This window comes from Myotis myotis, unplaced genomic scaffold, assembly GCF_014108235.1.
Source record: "Myotis myotis isolate mMyoMyo1 unplaced genomic scaffold, mMyoMyo1.p scaffold_m19_p_8, whole genome shotgun sequence".
In the NCBI taxonomy this organism is placed as follows: Eukaryota; Metazoa; Chordata; class Mammalia; order Chiroptera; family Vespertilionidae; genus Myotis; species Myotis myotis.
Window position 1 is genome coordinate 21,695,618 of NW_023416390.1, and position 18,956 is coordinate 21,714,573.

An 18,956-nucleotide genomic window follows, 5' to 3' on the forward strand; every position below is an offset into this window, starting at 1 on the left:
CAGCATGCCTTCCTAGAGGTCACACTTGCTCAGATACTTCTATTAGAGCATGGAGTTCAGACCCGCCTGGTGAACTAATGGGGTAGAGAAGACCTAGCAGAAAAGCCTAAATTCAAAGCAGAAGCAAGATGCTCCTGGATGAGAACTCAACAGGAGGAAATCAGGGGCCAAGAATGGGAGAAAAGTCCCCCTGGTTGGGAGTGATGGAGGGCAATGCTGGGAACCAGCCTCTAGCTTAACACTACTCCCCAGAGGGTCCCCTGTGCTCACAGGCTGGGGGTGCCCCAGGCGACAATTATTTCTTTAACTAGAGGTGCAGTGCAAGAAATTTGTGCACTCGGGGAGAGGGGCATCCCTCAGCCCAACCTGCGCCCTCTCATATTCTGGGAGCCCTCAGGAAATGTCCAACTGATGGCTTAGGCCAGCCATGGGCAAACTACGGCCCGCGGGCCGGATCCGGCCCGTTTGAAATGAATAAAATTAAAAAAAAAAAAAAAAAGACCGTACCCTTTTATGTAATGATGTTTACTTTGAATTTATATTAGTTCACACAAACACTCCATCCGGTCCAGTTTAAGAACCCATTGTGGCCCTCAAGTCAAAAAGTTTGCCCACCCCTGGCTTAGGCCCACTCCCTGTGAGCCTGGCTTTTGGTTGAGCAGCACTCCCCCTGTGGGAGTGCGCTGAAAACCAGGGGGCAGCTCCTCCATTGAGTGTCTTCCCCCTGGTGGTCAGTGTGTGTCATAGTGACCAGTCGTTCTGCCATTTGGTCGATTTGCATATTAGCCTTTTATTATATAGGATTGGATGTCACTCAGAAGTTCCAACATACATCAGTTTCCCCACTTTGTCAATCCATTCAGTGCTCAAGATTGTATTTTACACCTAGGATATGCCAAACACTGATTGGTTTGGGGATACAGAGATTATACACACACACACACACACACACACACACACACACACACACTAGGGGCCCACTGCACGAATTCATGCACCTTGAAAGAAACTGTGGGCCACGAGGCTGCAGTGGGCATAGGGGCAGGTCTCAGCCCATTTTCTGCACCCCCATCCGGCCCCTCCCATCACAGCCCCCAGTCCCCTGTCTGCCGGCAGCCCCGCTCCCGCTGCCACCATTTCCACATGCTGACAGTGCCAGCCCCACTTGCACCCACTGACAGCACAGAGCAATTAGGGCCAGCGCCAGCAGCCAGTGCAGGCAGGGCCAGTGCTGTCAGCAGGTGCAAGCGGCAGCTGCTGCCCCGATCGCCCCTCAGGAGCAGGGGGAGGTGGAGAAGCCCTGAGAGGTGACTGGGGCCGGCAGCCGCTGCTCACACCCACTGATGGTGCCGAGCGATCGTGGCCAGTGCCAGGCGCCAGCAGCAGATGCAAGCACTGGGTGGGACCGTGGTGCGTGGGAGCAAAGAATTTTCAGTAACCACCAGAGGCTTGCCCCAATGACAGCAACCAGCACCCCGCCATGGTCTGGTGCCCCTGCTCACCTGCTCCACCATGTTCCACACGCACCCCCTGGTGGTCAGCACACATCACAGTCACCAGTTGTTCGGTTGTTCAGTTGTTCCACCATTCGGTCTATTTGCATATTAGCCTTTTTTTTTTTAATTAAATCTTTATTGTTCAGATTATTACATTTGTTCCTCTTTTTTTCCCCCATAACTCCCCTCCTCCCAGTTCCCGCCCCACCCTCCACCCTCACTCCCCACCCACTGTCCTCATCCATAGGTGCACGATTTTTGTCCAGTCTCTTCCCGCATCTCCCACACCCCTTTCCCCCCAAGAATAGTCAGTCCATTCCCTTTCTATGTCCCTGATTCTATTATAATCACCAGTTCATTCTGTTCATCAGATTATTTATTCACTTGATTCTTAGATTCACTTGTTGATAGATGCATATTTGTTGTTCATAATTTGTATTTTTACCTTTTTCTTCCTCTTCCTCTTCTTAAAGGATACCTTTCAGCATTTCATATAATCCTGGTTTGGTGGTGATGAACTCCTTTAGCTTTTCCTTATCTGTGAAGCTCTTTATCTGACCTTCAATTCTGAATGATAGTTTTGCTGGATAAAGTAATCTTGGTTGTAGGTTCTTGGTATTCATCACTTTGAATATTTCTTGCCACTCCCTTCTGGCCTGCAAAGTTTCTGTTGAGAAATCAGCTGACAGTCGTATGGGTATTCCCTTGTAGGTAACTGAGTTTCTTTCTCTTGCTGCTTTTAAGATTCTCTCTTTGTCTTTTGCTCTTGGCATTTTAATTATGATGTGTCTTGGTGTGGTCCTCTTTGGATTCCTTTTGTTTGGGGTTCTCCGCGCTTCTTGGACCTGTAAGTCCATTTCTTTCACCAGGTGGGGGAAGTTTTCTGTCATTATTTCTTCAAATAGGTTTTCAATATCTTGCTCTCTCTCATCTTCTGGCACCCCTATAATTCTGATGTTGGTACGCTTGAAGCTGTCCCAGAGGCTCCTTACACTATCCTCGCATTTTTGGATTCTTTTTTCATTCCGCCCCTCCGGTTGGGTGTTTTTTGCTTCCTCGCAATTCAAATCATTGACTTGATTCTTGCGCTCCTCTGGTCTGCTGTTGGGAGTCTGTATAGTATTCTTTATTTCAGTTGGTGTATGCTTAATTTCTAGTTGGTTCCCCATCATAACATCGAGGGTCTCATTAGTTTTCTTGTAGATCTCATTAAGTTTATCGGCGGCTTCTAAACAGTTCTTGAGAGACCTTAAAAGTGTGGTTCTGAACTCTATATCTTCCATTGACAATTTTGTCCTGTTTCTTTGTCTCCACATTTTGTTATGCTTTCTTGGTGCACCCCCTAGTGGTCTTTGTGCGCAGTCTTGTAGTTAAGCCTTGATTGTTGTAGCTAATAACAGGGAGGGTTTGACCTCCAGGCCAAGTGGCTGTGAGAATCAGCTGTGTCTGCAGTGAGAGAACTTCTGTCCTCTAGGGAGGTGCTAATCTAGCCTTTGCCTGAGGCTATCCGGCAAATGCCTCTGTGCAGGGCTTGGGCGGGGCGGGTCGCACAGGATCAACAGGGTGGGCCAGAGAGAGTAGTTATGGTGGCTCTCAGTCCTGTCCCCAGGGGCTCTGCCTCTCTGAGTCCCAGCACCCGCTGCAAACCTCGGAGAGAAAGCTGAACTCGCTCTGACCGAAGCCAGACAGTCCCGCTTCTCCCGTTTGAGTCTGGGTCCCTAAAGACTCGCCTGTATCTGGAGCTCAGAGTCTGCGACTCCCTCCCGATTGAAAACGCCAACCGCGCCTTCCGCCGCCAGCCCGCTCCGCGCACTCTGCACCTCAGAATTTGACTTCAGCACTGCGCCTCCTCTGAGTGTCCGTATGCGTTTCTCTTTCCTCCTAGTTGTAGGACTTCCACTCAGCCAGTGTTCCTGTGGTTCTGGGTGATGTCCAGTTTCACTTTTGAAGTAGTTGTTCAAGGCAGCAAACTCCGGCATTAACCTATGCCGCCATCTTGGTTCTCCGTCAGCCTTTTATTATATAGGATTATACCTACTTTCACAAACCTCACAGTGGGGAGTCGAAAGCAGCCAAAGAGATGATTACAAAGCCTTGTAATTGAAGACATGATAGAGGAAACCCAGGTGTGCTGTCTATGGAGGCGACTACTGGGCTGGATTTGAAAGGAAAGGGGGAGTTGGCTAGACCTAGAGCGTGGGAAGAGCATGCCAGGGGAGGAAAATGCATTCCGGTCCCTGAGGAGGAACCAAAATAGTTCCTAGGGGAAGTACAACTAGTTCCCTGTGGCTGAAGTTAAGGGTTCATGGAGGTGTGGCCTGAAATGAGACTGGAGAAGCAACCCAGGGATCAGATGCAGGAGCACCAGGTACACAAGACAGGATTTTTACGCTGAGGGTAATGGGGGGGTCCTTAATTTAGAGAGATCATTCTGGTAGCAGAGTGGAGGGTGAATTGAGGGGGAAGACTTGAGGCAGAGAGCACTTAGGAGAATAGTGGTAGTAACAGTAGCAGCAGCAGCAACAGCCAATACTACCAAGCACCATTTTAAGTGCTTCACACATGTAGACTCATTGAATCCACAGGACAGTAGGTGCCCTCATTATCCCCCTAGTACAGATGATGAAACTGAGACCTCATGAGATTAAATATTTGCCCAAGGTCTACAACCAGTAAGTGACATGGCTGGTATCCTAACTCAAACAGCCCGGCTGTGGAATCCACAGTTATTGCCTGACTATTTTTTAATATATTTTTATTGATTTCAGAGAGAGGAAGAGAAAGGGAGAGAGAGATAGAAACATCAATGATGAGAGAATTATTGATCGGCTGCCTCCTGCACATCCCACACTGGGGATCAAGCCCACAACCCAGGCATATATGTGCCCTGACCGGGAGTCGAACCATGACCTCCTGGTTCATCGGTCAACACTCAACTGCTGAGCCATGCAACCTGGACTATCACCTGACTATAGCAGTAGCTTCAGGGAGAATGAAGTGTTGCCTAACCCTGCCAGAGAAGATGGTGAGGAGAAGATAACTAAGAGATGTTAAGGAGAGAAAGAGGGAGGGGAGTGTGAGACGTGGGGACAGGCATGGATGAGAGGGAGCTCTGGAGGAGAAGCACGTGTGAGTTTGCATCTGTGGAACCTTAGGGAAGATTTTATGAAGTAAGTGCATGTAAGAGTTTGAGCTGAGGAGAGAGCTTCGAAGAGAGGTTGGGAATTATAGGTATGAGAGACACTGACGAATTGGGTGGTCGCCAAAGCCAAGGAAGGAGGTGGGCTGGCCTAGGGAGAGCAGGTAGAGAAGAGGAACATCTGATTTCAGGAACGAATTGAGAATAAAGTAACAAATGAAACTAAGAGAGGTTCAGGAGAAAGAAGAGAATGGGGTCAGTGGGATTAAGTGATGCAGAGATCAAATAAGATAGCACTTGAACAGTAACCATTTCACCAAATAAATAAAACAGAACATACCTTCATGTGAGAATTCAAAAAAAATAGTTTAAAGAATTTACACATCCCTAGATATGAGCCAGCAAAATTATACTTAAGCTACAGAAACATTCCCAAAGATGCTCATAGGAAGAAGCTAAGTATCCATCTATAAGATAATCATTATATAAATCATGATACATACATACCATGAACCACTATGTCATCATTAAAAAGAGTGAGATGGATCTCTATGTAATGATGAGGAATAGGTCCATGATACATTCTTTTTTCTTTAATATATTTTTATTGATTTCAGAAAGGAAGGGAGAGGGAGAGAAAGATAGAAACATAAATGATGAAAGAGAATCATTGAGCCGCTGCCTTCTGCAGCGCCCCACACTGGGAATCGAGCCCACAACCCGGGCATGTGCCCACACCAGGAATCGGGAATCGAACCGGGACCTCCTGGTTCATAGGTCAACGCTCAACCACTGAGTCATGCCGGCCAGGACATGATACATTCTTAAGCTGCAGAAAATATAAATAGTTAAATACGTTATATTTTGATTAAGGAAGGAAAAAAAGAAAACATGTTTGTATCTGCATGGGGAAGTCTGGGGAAAGGCAAATATGAGTGAACAGAGGGAGGGAAGGGAATCTTTCAAGTTTTACTTTATAGGCTTTTGTATCACCTATATTCTTGACAATATGCATGCTTCATTTTTATAACATTAAAGCAGTCTTATTTAAGAAAGGGGCTGTTGGGTTCGGTAACCCAGAGGTCATTGGTAACCCTGGCAAAAGCTGTTTCAGCAGAGCGGTGGGAAGGAAGCTAGTTTCAGTGGGTTGAGCAGGGAACAAGAGGCGGCCAAGTGCACACAGCTGCTTTGTCAAGAAATTTACTTGTGAAAAGGAGGGCATAGGGGAGCAGAACCTAAAGGGAGCCTCGTACAGAGGAAAGGAGAGAAAGACATAAAGAAGGTGGTTGAAGGGAAAAGCGCCGGGAGGCAGGATCCTCCAGGATGTGAGAGGCAGTGGGTCCCACAGCCAGGTGCAGGAATTCACCAGAAAGAGAGGAGAGACACTTCTCATGCTGACCCTAGAAGAAAGGAACAAAGTTCCTGGCGAGTTCAGGCAAGTCTGTCAGCTGGAGTCTGGGATTGCCTGCCCCTTCCTTTTATAGAAGGAGGTGAAGATTTAAAAGGCACAGAGTCAGAGCTGGACTAGGGCAAACCTACACCTTCAGACTGGCAGTTCCCTCCAGAAGCCATTAGGTAGGAAGGTGTGAACATCCCCAGCGCTCACATCCCCAGAATCTCCTGGTGGAGCCTTGGCCTGGAGCCAGAGTCCTAGGACAGACCTATTGGTTCTCTGTGGGAACACCTCCCCTGGTGGGCCTCTCAGATTTCCCCCTTGGCAGCCTTGCCTCAGAAGTGTCCCCATAAATTCTGATTCACTTTTTTCCTGCCCAACAGCCCTGACCGCTACCGAGCCCTGAGTCACAGCAGAAGTACCGAAATCACTTCAGTAACAACAGCAGCCATAGCAGCAACAGCAGGTAAGTGGGCTGTTCAGTCTTAGAACTGCTGGGGACATATTTCTGATGGAAGGGACTTGGAAACTTCAGTCTGGGTCCCCTGAGAACTGAGGTGATGAACTGCAGACCCTTAGAGCTAAAGGTAACTGTCTTTGCCAGACAGCACAGTACAAAAGAACTTTCTGCTTATAGAGAAAAACAGAAATATTCTCCATCTGCACTATCCAGTATGATAGCCACTGGTCACATGTGGCTCCTGAGCACTTAAATGTGGCTCATGTGACTGAGGAACTAATTTTTTTTAATTAATTTAAGTAACCACCTGTGGCTAGTAGCCATCATTTTGATCCATGCAGATCTAGAACAATATCCTCATTTTCCAATGAACCACATCAAGGCTCAGAGACAAATGACTTGTCCAAGCTCACGCTGACCATGCACAGCAGAACCAGGATTGGAAGCTGGCTCTTTATTCACCCACCATCAACATGCATGTGGTGGGCTCAGTGGAAATGAAATCAACCGAATGAAAATCAAGAAGTGGGCGGGTTGGGAAATGTCAAATCTGGACTCTTTTTTCTATGCCTTTCATACTCAGTTGTCTGGGACAGGGAGGTACCTAATGGAGTTCAGAAACCTCAGGCTGAGATATAGCCCCTTGTGATAGTGGACAGAATATACAATTTGGGGTCAGGTTAAAAAAAAAATCTTTAAAACTGCTTAACAACCAGTTCATCTGTGTCATTCTAGGTGAGTTGCCTAAGTCCTAGAGTCTTAGTTTCCTCATTCAGGAAGCGCATGTTGTCATGAGGATTAAATGATACAGATTCTGAAAAGCACTTTTTTCAGAAACTAGACCCTCAGAGGCACTAAACAGTATAGCTAGTGTGACGACTGTTATCCGAGTGAGATGTGCCTTGAAGTCAGCCTGGACAGTGGACTAGCTGCTTTCCCTTGCTTGGGGATGTAGCGGGAGAGACAACATGCTGTTACTTGACAAACTATTTCAGTAATAATGATCACAACAATAAAGGCAAATACCATGTTTTATATCTGTCTTAAGTGCTTTTCCAGTAATCTCTCATTCCAGCCTCAGCCTCATTTTACAGAGGAGTAAACTGGGACTCGGAAAGGAAAGGTCACACGCAGGAGTTGCTCAGCTAGCAGAGTTCTTAACCACCACTCCCACTCTCTTCTCTCTGTGTGTAACAAGCTTCTGCCTGATGTTAGTTAGCATCACCTGACCAGGAGTCATTGCATTCTTCTCTAACATGGGAAAGAAAGATGTGACAAAGAATGTTTGCTAAACAGTGGGACTCAAAGGTTCTTTCCTTGGGGTAGGCAGCTTGGGTGAGTTGGCCACAGGCTCTGAGCATGCACTGGGCGAGAGACTGGCGTAAGGAGTGGTGGAGGGATTGAGGTTGCTAGGTGTGAGCTTAGGAAGGAGTGGTGAATTTATGTTCACTACTCTGCCTGTATTTATCCTTTCAATTGCAATCAATAGCAACTGTGACAAAACATATTCTTAGTGTCACTCAACACTGTTTTCAAAAATGTGTTAGGACTTGGATGGAATTTTAACTTTTACCAAAAAGCTTCCTTTTCCAAATTAGATGGTCTTGGCTCCAAAGCTGATAGCTGCTGCAGACCCAATCCCAAGTATACAAGCCAAGAACGAAGAGCAATGACCTAAGAGGGGCTCATGGTCAAAGCAGATGTTTGGGGAGTGAGGTGAAAGACAAGGAGAGGTGTTTGGGGCTAGGGGTTCTCAAAGGGATGTGGCATAGAGAAGGAATCTGTGAGGCTTTAAAGATTCCTGGGGTAAATGGGATGGAGACAGGGGGCATTAGGTCCAAGGAAAAAAGCTACCTGACTCTCCAGAAACTTGTTCCATCTCCTTTGTCTTAATGAGCTGTTCTTTCAGGTATGAAAGATGTTTAAGAAAGGTAGTGCTGCTAGATAGTAAGCCCAGGGAAGCCTGAGGCAGCTAGAGTGTGGAGAGAGTCAGACAGAACAGAGGCTGCTGAGATCAGGGCACAGATGAGAGAAATCTGCCCTAGCCAGTTTGGTCAGTGGATAAAGCATCAGCCTGCCTGTGGACTGAAGGGTCCCAGGTTCAATTCTGGTCAAGGGGACATACCTCAGTTGCAAGCTCCATCCCTGGCCCTGGTCAGAGCGCATGCAGGAGGCAACCAATGGATATGTCTTTCTCACATTGATGTTTCTCTCTCTGCCTCTGTGTCTCTCCCCCTTCCTTCCACTATCTCTAAAAATCAATGGAAAATATCCTCGGGTGAAGAGTAACAAAAAGAAGGGTGGGAGCAAAGATGAGAGAAATCTGTGCAGTCCTGGGCAAACCACTTCCTTTGTGTGGATCTGTCTCTTTATCTGTGAAAAGGAAAGATTGTCTAGGAAATTCCACAGGTCCTTTCTCAGTATGAACCCTACCAGTCCATAAAATGTCTAGTGATCAAAGATCTGACCTGGGATTTAAATATGCACGTCATCAAGAGTATCCTTCACCCTCCAGGACTCCACCCCACAATTGAGCAATCTCATCCACCACTCACTTCCTCCACTGGGTTCTCACTAACGCCACCCTTGCAGTCAGGCACATCTGCTCTTCAGAGGTGTCCTACAGGTGAAAAGCCCAGAATCCTGGTAAGTCTTGGGACACTCACCCCTCCCGCCATTCAGAATGTCTCCGTTATCTGTCTCCCTGGACACCAGCTTCCCATTTATTCCAGGCATCTTTCCCTACTCTTGGTGGGTCTCACCCACACCCCTAGGTCTCTTTATTCTCTCTCTTTAGGCTACCCTGTCTTCAAAAAGAGGGCTTCTGCCCCTCTCCCCTACACCTCTCTCCAACAACCACTTAGGGCAACTCAATTCCCACCCCCTTCCCTTCCCAAGTCAGCCAGCTCTCTCTCTTTGCTTTGGCCAAAAGTGGTGTGAGAAAGGACCAGACACTGTAGTCCCTCCTCCCATATATTAAATGCAAATATATGTGAATGATATTTATAGAGATAAAAAATACTGGAATTGTATTAAAATGACAGACTTTTGTTGCTGTTGTTAAAAAGATTGCTATAAATGTTTGGAATCTTACAAAGTCCTCATTCTATAGCATTCTCATGAAATAAACTAGAATCATCCCATCCATGTTTTTTCTGAACTACCGTGAGTCATTAAGGAGCTGGCAATTTTGCTGAAAGAGAATCTCCTGCTGGGTCACCAAGAATATGACTGCAAGATCAGGAGGGGCCAGCCAGTTCCAGGGAGTTTGGTTTATCATTCCTAAAAGGGCTGTTTCTTTCACTCTGGGCTTAAGGAATAGCAAAGAAAGCAATGTACAGACATCAAACAATGGGAGTGTACTATACACAGGTTGGCTAATGGTATCTCAAGAATTTAACTTACAAATATATTTAATATGTGACCTATGACTTTGTTGTTGTTGTTGTCAAATGATCCTGTGTAGTTCTTAACTTGCTGGGTATTCTATCAGACATACTACAGTTGATGTCATCTATTCTGTATAAGGGTAATGGCCATTGACATGGCAGCCCACAGACTAGGCAGTCCCCGGATCTCTTTAATGGTTCCAGAGAGTTCTCTAGCTAAAGATTGGTGCCATATCTGTCAGGCAATATTGACAATCTCATCCAAAGTGATATTTCCACTGGGTTGATGTTTTTCTGTTTCTGTCTCTTGGAGGTTCCTAGAGGGCTTTGGTGGTCAGGGCAGAGGCAGAGCTACCACTTAAAGCTGGGTCTGTCTGTTCTGAATGGTCAGTTACAATGTTATCCTCAAGCCCTTCCAATCACCTGTTGCCTTGGCAATGTCATCACCAATCTTTTTGGGAGACACATCCAAGGGACTGACCTTGAGGTGGAGGGCAGATATGGCACCCACTCTCAGATACAGAACTGTGATCTCATTGAGGTAGAACTTAGGGGACATGGTGGAGGGGGGCTGGTATCGGAAGAACCTGAATTTGGGATGAATGAAGAAAGTTGCATTTGGCCTCCTCTGATCCTAAAGCTCAGAGGTGTGATTTTTTTTTTTAAGAAGCAGGTCTGCAGACTGAAAATGTGGAGGGGGCCATTTGCACCTAGTTGGAATTTTGGCTGCAGAACTTCTAGGCTCTGGGACCTAAGACTGGTCTCTGAGCCTCACTGTGTCTGTCTTCTTACGGTTAAATAGGGGCTTAATCATATCTATTTGTAACAATCCAGGGAGATCATGTACATGTGAGACACAAAGTAGATCTCAAGTGTCATCTTCCTATCTTCCTTTCCTTAGTTTCTCCCTTTAACAGCCAAAACATCACCTCTAGGGATTGGTTACAAAACAAACAAACAACAAAACATTCTCTCCACCCCCCTCCACTCATCCCCACCCCCACACCTGGCCAGTGGCTGGAGGTCATGGCCCTGGCCAGGTGGCCTGGTTCTCCTTTCTGAAATCTCTGCTTCTGTCCTGACTTGCATGGGAGTGGAGCTCACCCATATACCTGCAGCCTGGCCTCAGCACAGCCGAGCACCAGATTCTCTAGAATGAGGGCTCATCTTATAACAGGACAACCAAGGAGTCCTGACTGCCTGCCACTACTTCATCGAATTAAGCAGAGACAGGGTTGAATCATATATGAGTGTTTATTCCAATAAACCTATTCCAGAATAGGAGAGCAGCAGGTCATCCAAAAAAATCTGCTCTGCACTCGATCATAAATTAGCTGCTTATAGTGGGTAAGGGGACAGAGATTACGTGGGGAAGTAGGAATTACAGGCATGGAAAGTAGGCACAGAATAATCATTACAGGTTACAAGTCATGCAGGCTGGGGCAGGGATTGCAGGAGGGTGGGTGCCTCCGGACATCCCAGGACCAGGTTACAGGTAATAGGGGTGGGGGTTGTAAAGAACAGGCACCTCCTGGATTAGAGTATTTCGGCCTGGAGGCTGTAAATTTTTCAATAATGATAGGCAGTTCTTGGGAAAGGAGGATGGACTGTATTCCGATGTTAGCTCTCATGTCCCAAGGTGTACAACTCTCAGCGAGGTTAGAACGTGCTTTCTCTGATGTTTTGCTGCCTATGGATTCTTCTAAGATTTTTATGTTCTTATGTTTAAGTCTTTTATTCATTTTGAGTTTATTTTTGTGTATGGTGTAAGTTTGTGGTCTAGTTTCATTTTTTTGCATGTATCTGTCCAATTTTCCCAACACCATTTATTGAAGAGACTGTCTTAACTCCATTGTATGCTCTTGCCTCCTTTGTCAGATATTAATTGAGCATAATGGCTTGGGTCGATTTCTGGGTTCTCTGTTCTGTTCCATTGGTCTATATGTCTGTTCTTGTGCCAGTACCAGGCAGTTTTGAGAACAGTGGCTTTGTAAGATAGCTTGATATCTGGTATTGTGATCCCTCCAACTTTGTTCTTTCTCAGGATTGCTATGGCTATTTCAGGGTCTTTTTTTTTTTATTCCATATAAATTTTTGGAGAGTTTGTTCTAGGTCTGTGAAATACGCTGTTGGTATTTTAGAATCTGCTTTCTCTAATCATAATAGAACCCCCATGGTTAACAGAGCATGATTAATATTTCTTATAATTGTAGCTGGTCCCCAATATTCTATTTCTGCCCCTAACAATCAATGAAGCATGTTTGCCTGCTACTGCCTCTTCTCATAGGGAAGTTTCTGCAGCTGCCCCAGACCTGCCTTCTCACAACTGGTGTGCATAGATGTGGGGTTCTTCTCTCTGCAGGCACAAGCTCTCTGCACCCACCAATGATCAGTCTCTCTCAAAAGTGGGTCTTCTCCTAGGTCATTTGTTCCCTTAAGCACATCTCTGATCATCAGCTCACAGAGGTGAGTCACCCTTGATCTCATAAGTAAACTGGACTTAACCCTGGGGCTCTGAGCAAACTTGCTTTTGTTCAAGGGACTACAGAACCAGTAATTTCTCTCAAGTCTTGCTGGCAACACTGGCCAAACCAGCTCTTATTATCTGCCTCTTCCCCCTACCACCCCACTCACTTCATCCTTATCATCACATCTTTCTACATTCATGGGCTGGTTGAATCTGCTCTATCTGTGGTCTCCATGTGCTGAGAAGGCAATTTATCTGGCCCCCATCAGTTAGGGGAGAAAGTAATACCTTCTCAGAAAGGTGAAGACTAAGAATTCCATCACTCTAGGAGAAAGGGGCATTATTTTTCCAATTTCTCTTAACATCACTAAGCTTTCTTCTTTGCTACAAATGATTGACAATAACAGGCTTTCTTCTGCTAAAGCAAAAAACTTCCTAGTTTTGTTGTTGATGATGTTGATGATGTTGATTTGTATTTGCTTTGTAAGGCTATACGTCTTTGGTTAATCTTTTTAAAATTGAGATATAATTAACATACCATTAAAGTCACCCATTTAGAGTGAACAACACTGTAATTTTATGTCTTTCTCTTTAACACTGGGTTCCATTTGGAGGTGGGTTAGAGACTTGCATATGGTCACAGGATGCTCATAGCTTATAATAAAAAAATGGCACAATGGTGATGTAGTTTGTGGTTCAAAAGAAAGTCAATTTAGTAGCTGGTTTACTTTAGTTCATTTCCTCTTTGAAAACTGGGATAATATTTTAGAGAGGCTGAAGCTTCCCCCAGAAGCAAGCTCTCCACTGATCCTGTAACAAGGGCAGAATCAATAGATGGGTTTATTTGAGTGTGCTGGGGAGTTAGGAATGGATGAAGGCATGCACTGGCAGGACAAGAAGGGTCCCCACCAGGACTGGGAAGCCACCAAAACAAGGATAGTATGTCTCTACCTGCCTTCTCTGCCTCTTGCCGCCCCTTCTCCTTATTCTGGGAGCATCCTGGCTTTCTCTGGCCCCCTGCATGGCAGAATAGGACTGTCCAGAGCTCCCACGATAATCTGTTACATTCCCACCTACTTGGAGAATCAGTCAGTCAACCACCTGCTTATGACTTTTAATATGTTTTTACAAACTATACAAATATGCTCAGAGAAGACCTCCTGCCTCCCAAAAGAACAATGCTGGAACATGCTAAATGAGTAAACTTGCTTCTAGCTCAAGGATCCCGAAACATGCTGCTACCACTCAGTTTTTCTAGAACACTCCTTTTAAAATAACTTACAGAAAGTTGGACAAAGGGATTATTCTCAAAGTTTACAGTTAAACTCAGTTGGATTGCCTACTTAATTCCCCACATTGAGAACTGAATGGCGCCTCATGTTTCTGACATTAAACTCAGTCTCCACAATCAGGGATGCTCACCACTGAAGTTAACCAAGAAAATAGGCTTGGTAGATATTATCAAAAGAAAAGTTTCCATAGTGATTTGAGTGATGGCAAGGTCATGAAAAGTGACCACTCCACTTAAGAACCTCTCTCTGACTTTGAAGGGAACTATACTCTTTCATGAAATGTACTGCTTATAACTAAATGTGCCTCAGAATGTTAGAGTTAGTGCCCCTACTATTTCCTGAAGTGAAATTTACTTTCATGTAATATACAAGTCAATGCAAAAAATCCTATCCAAGCTTCATGAGCAGAAAGGCTAGAATCTGGAAAGACTTTATTATGCATTAACACTCATCTCTCTTCTCTAGGCTACAAATATGGCATACATGATTATAAAAGAACTTCCGGATAATTACACCTGGGAAGATTTCGAAAATTACAGTTACTCTGACATACCCATTTCGCCAAACTCTGTCCCATGTCAGCCAGAATCTCTGGATATCAACAAGTATGCTCTGGTGGCCATCTATGCCCTGGTCTTCTTGCTAAGCCTTCTGGGAAACTCCCTGGTGATGCTAGTTGTCTTATACAGTCGTGTCAACCGTTCTGTCACTGATGTCTACCTGCTGAACCTGGCTATTGCCGACCTGCTCTTCGCCCTGACCTTGCCTATCTGGGCTGCCGCCAAGGCAACAGGCTGGATCTTTGGCACACCCCTGTGCAAGATGGTCTCACTCCTGAAGGAAGTTAACTTCTACAGTGGAATTCTACTACTGGCCTGCATTAGCGTGGACCGCTACCTGGCCATTGTTCATGCCACACGCACTCTGACTCTGAAGAGGCACTGGGTCAAGTTCATATGCTTAGGCATCTGGGCTCTATCTCTGATCCTGTCCCTGCCCGTCTTTGTCTTCCGCAGGGCCGTCTACCCGCCTAATACTGGCCCAGTCTGCTACGAGGATCTGGGTGCCAATACAACTAAATGGCGCACAGTGATGCGGGCCCTGCCCCAGACCATTGGCTTCCTCCTGCCGCTGCTGGTCATGCTGTTCTGCTATGGGCTCACCCTGCGCACACTGTTTCAGGCCCACATGGGGCAGAAGCACCGGGCCATGCGGGTCATCTTTGCTGTCGTGCTAGTCTTCCTGCTCTGCTGGCTGCCCTACAACCTGGTCCTGTTGTCAGACACCCTTCTGAGGATCGGGGCGATCGAGGATAGCTGTGATCGCCGAAACAACATTGGTCGGGCCCTGGATGCCACCGAGATTCTGGGCTTCCTTCACAGCTGCCTCAATCCCCTCATCTACGCCTTCATTGGTCAGAAGTTTCGCCATGGACTCCTCAAGATCATGGCCATCCATGGCCTGATCAGCAAGGAGTTCTTGGCCAAGGAGAGCAGGCCTTCCTTTGTTGGCTCTTCTTCAGGGAACACTTCTACTACCCTCTAAGACCCCTGCTGCTGTTGTAGCCCCACTGGGCTCCTCCCCTCCCATCAGTACCCAAGCCTCATGACTATAGTCCACTGGCTATTCACAGTCTCTGTGTCAGGACAGCCTCACACTGTGGTCACAGAAAGTTGCTGAGGCTCTGACTTTACCAGGTGCCCTGATCTGGTTCAGAAAGCCTGCCCTGGCTCCCCACCCCTTACTGTAATTACTATGTCAACTGCTAGAGCTCTGTCCATCCTACCACTGAGCCCATAGCACTCTGTCCTCTGAGACATTTCAAAGACATCCTTTTAAGTGAGTTCCAAAAGTTACCACCCTTGGGAGCCATTAGTGACAAACACCGTAGTTGCTTCCCTAACTCCCACTCTCCTCGTTTGCTAGCAAAGTCTGTTTCCCTTAAGAGAGGCCAAAATTGACAAATACTCACTTCTATGATTTCCCTAAGCTAGGAGTGGCCACATCATCCAGTTATGGGTAGAAAGACTTACAGGCAAGAGTGTGCTAATAAACCAGTCTCCTGGGGTGGGGGAGTCCTGATTTGTAGTGTTTGCCAAGTCTCATGTTATAAATGTTCCCACCATGGCAATTTCAAGGGTGGTGGTATTCAACAACCAGCTCACAGAATTCTAGAAAATGTAATAATCTGTTTCCACAAGCAGGTACAAACTGGCTTCAGCAAAAACATTGTTAAGGGAATCTGCTGGGGACTCTCGGGAAATATTCCTGATATTCCTGATTAAAAAAAGAGAGATGCGCACACTTACACATCTTTGAATCTTGCCTTGTAATATGGTTATAGGATATGATATGTGGCACTGAGGTCCCAAGTGTGTGACAATGAGGCAAAAAGCCTAACATACATAGGCTGATGGAGCCAAAGGATAAAAGAACCTGAAAATCAAGAGCCCACAAATAAACCTAAGCAAGCATAATAATACAACTGGTCCCTTACCTTATACCAGATACAAAAATTAACTCAAAATAGATTGAAGTCCTAAACATAGAACTAAAACTCTATAAATCTCATAAGAAAACAAAGGGGTAAAAGCTTTATGACATTGGATTTGGGCAATAATTTCTTGGATATGACACCAAAAACATAGGCAACAAAAGAGAAAACAGTTAAGTTGGTCTTTATCAAAGTTAAAAACTTTTGTGCATCCAAGGATACTCTCAAGAGAGTAAAAAAGCAAACCACAGAATGGGAGAAAATATTTGCAAATCATATACCTTATGAGGGATTAATATCCAGAATATATAAAGAATTGCTACAACTCAACAGCAAAAACAAAACAAAAAAGACATTTTAAAATGGGCAAAGGAGTTAGAGAACATAAATTTCTCCAAAGAACACATACAAATAGCTATGGAAATGTATATACTAATAATTATAGAAATGGATATCAAAACCACAATGAGGCACCACTTCACACCCATTAGGATGACCTTTGTTAAAACAAACGAAAGAAGTGTTGGCGAGGAGATGGAGACACACTGGAACCCTTGTGCAATGCTAGTGAGAATGTAAGATGGTGCAGCCACTGTGGAAAACAGTATGGTAGTTCCTCAAAAATTAAACATAGAATTATTGTATGATCCAGCAATTCCATTTCTGAGTTATGGCCAAAAGAACTGAAAGCAAAAACTCAAATAGGTATTTGTACACTAATGTTCATAGCATCATTGTTCCAGCAATAGCCAAAAGGTGGAAACAATCCAAATGTCCATCAATGGATGACTGGATAAAATGTGGTGTATATCCAATGGAATATTTTTCAGTCTTAAAAAGGAATGAAATTCTGATCTATGCTATAACATGAATAAACCTTGAAAATATTATGCTAAGTGAAATAAGCCAGACACAAATACTGTATGATTCCATGTATAGGTGGTACCTAGAATAGTTAAACTGATAGAGACAGAAAGTCAAATAGTGGTTACCAGAGGATTGGGGGAGGGGGAAATGGGTAGTTATTGTTTAAAGGATACAGAATTCAGTTGGGGATGATGAAAAGGTTCTGGAGATGGATAGTAGTTATAGTTATACAACAATGTGAATATACTTAATGCCATTAAACTGTACAGTTAAAATGCTAAGCTTCGTTATGCATATTTAACCACAATTTTTTTAAAAAAAAACCTACTTCAAAAAGATAAACCCTGGAACCACCTACCTATAACTTCCTGTTAAGTGAAATAAATGTTTTTTTGCACAAATCACTTTTATATTTTGTTGTTATTGTTGTTGTATTGATTTCAGAGAGAGGAAGGAAGAGGGAGAGAGGGAGAGAAACATCAATGATGAGAGAGAATCATTGATCGGCTGCCTCCTGCACACCCAAACCATGACCTCCTAGTTCATGGGTCGACGCTCAACCACTGAGCAACACCAGTCAGGCATGTACAAATCACTTTTAATTGGGTATTTCATTACTTGCAACAAAAAGCATATAAACTGCTATATAGAAGCCGGGCCAGGGTGAGCAGAGGTCCCTCTTGGGGGGGTCTTTATAATAAATAAAATCCCTTTGCTGTGTATTAGGTGCATGGAGAGAAGGACTGAAACTAGCCTTTCTCAGCCCAAGTCTTCTGCTACTGCCACATATCATGGAAAGAAATGTGCCCCAGGATTGTCTGGTGCTTCTCCTATCCTTGGGTGAAACAGTAGTCAGGTGCGTCAATGCTGGGACTCAGAAGGGCACAACTACCACCACTCTCCATCTCCAGAACATTTTCGTCACCCCAAACTGAATTTTGTATCCTTTAAACGAGGCATGCAGCCCATCTGCTGCGAGTTTGACTTTGATGTGCTTGGTCTTAAGTCCACCCAATCAGCTGATTGGATAGCAGGAAGCCAGGGCGCTTTCTTGAGCTCAACCAGCAACTCCCAACTTTGAGTTTCACTTCACTCTGTCTCCCACCCTTCACACACACACACACACACACACACACACCATTCAGGCTTTGACAAAAGGGAACCCCAGATGGAGAAATGATTGAGAAGATGTCACCCAGACAAACAAAGGACTTGACTCATTCCTTACAGTGTGTAATGAGTGCCTGTTGCTCTATCTCAAAACCCAGGCAGAGCTCCCAGTCATAGGCCTTATCTCCGAAGGGCCTCTAGCTCTGAGCAGCCTGCTAAGGAAGTAAGAAAGCAAGAGGACCCAAACTTCATAGTCACCAAGCTTTTACCAGGTTCCACTCTCTTCATGGTAACAACTAGCAAGGGGATAGCAGCCATGGCTATGAAAAGAGGCCTATGGGGAAAGCAGAGCAAAATTCTGAACTGGAGCACACGGCGGGCAGGTAACTTTTATATATATATTGATTTCAGAGAGGGAAAGAGAGATAGAAACATCAATGATGAGAGAATCATTGATTGGCTGCCTCCTGCACAACCCCCACTGGGGATGGAGCTGCAATCTGGGCACGTGCCCTTGACCAGAATCAAATCTGGGGCCCTTTAGTCCGCAGGCCAAGGCTCTATCCAGTGAGTCAAACCAGCTAGTGCATCATCAAAGTGCTTTTCCTTTTGCATTCAGCAAACAGGATTAATTCAGCAACAATAATCCCTTGTTCCAAGCTCATGCTACTCAAGGCACTGTGCTAAGCTCAGGATCAAGTGTAGCTGTGCTGCTCTGGCCAAGCCTTCAGAACAGTTCTGACTCAACGGGAGGGAAGGCAGGGTAATGAGTATTTACCAAACACCTTGGTTGCTGGAGGGACCAGTGGTGTTCTGACTGGGCAAGGTAGACCGACCAGACAGCTACCT

At 45.3% G+C, this 18,956-nt stretch overlaps 1 protein-coding gene across 1 annotated transcript; it reads left to right on the forward strand.

The window, feature by feature from the left end:
* The first annotated feature begins 6,171 nt into the window (after nt 1–6,171).
* On the forward strand, nt 6,172–17,398 carry CXCR2 (C-X-C motif chemokine receptor 2). Its single transcript, XM_036320155.1, has 3 exons — nt 6,172–6,210; nt 6,412–6,494; nt 14,102–17,398. Exon 3 carries the CDS (start codon nt 14,111–14,113, stop codon nt 15,179–15,181), a length of 1,071 nt encoding a protein of 356 aa, XP_036176048.1. The 5' UTR covers nt 6,172–6,210; nt 6,412–6,494; nt 14,102–14,110; the 3' UTR covers nt 15,182–17,398.
* Nucleotides 17,399–18,956: the final 1,558 nt, after the last annotated feature.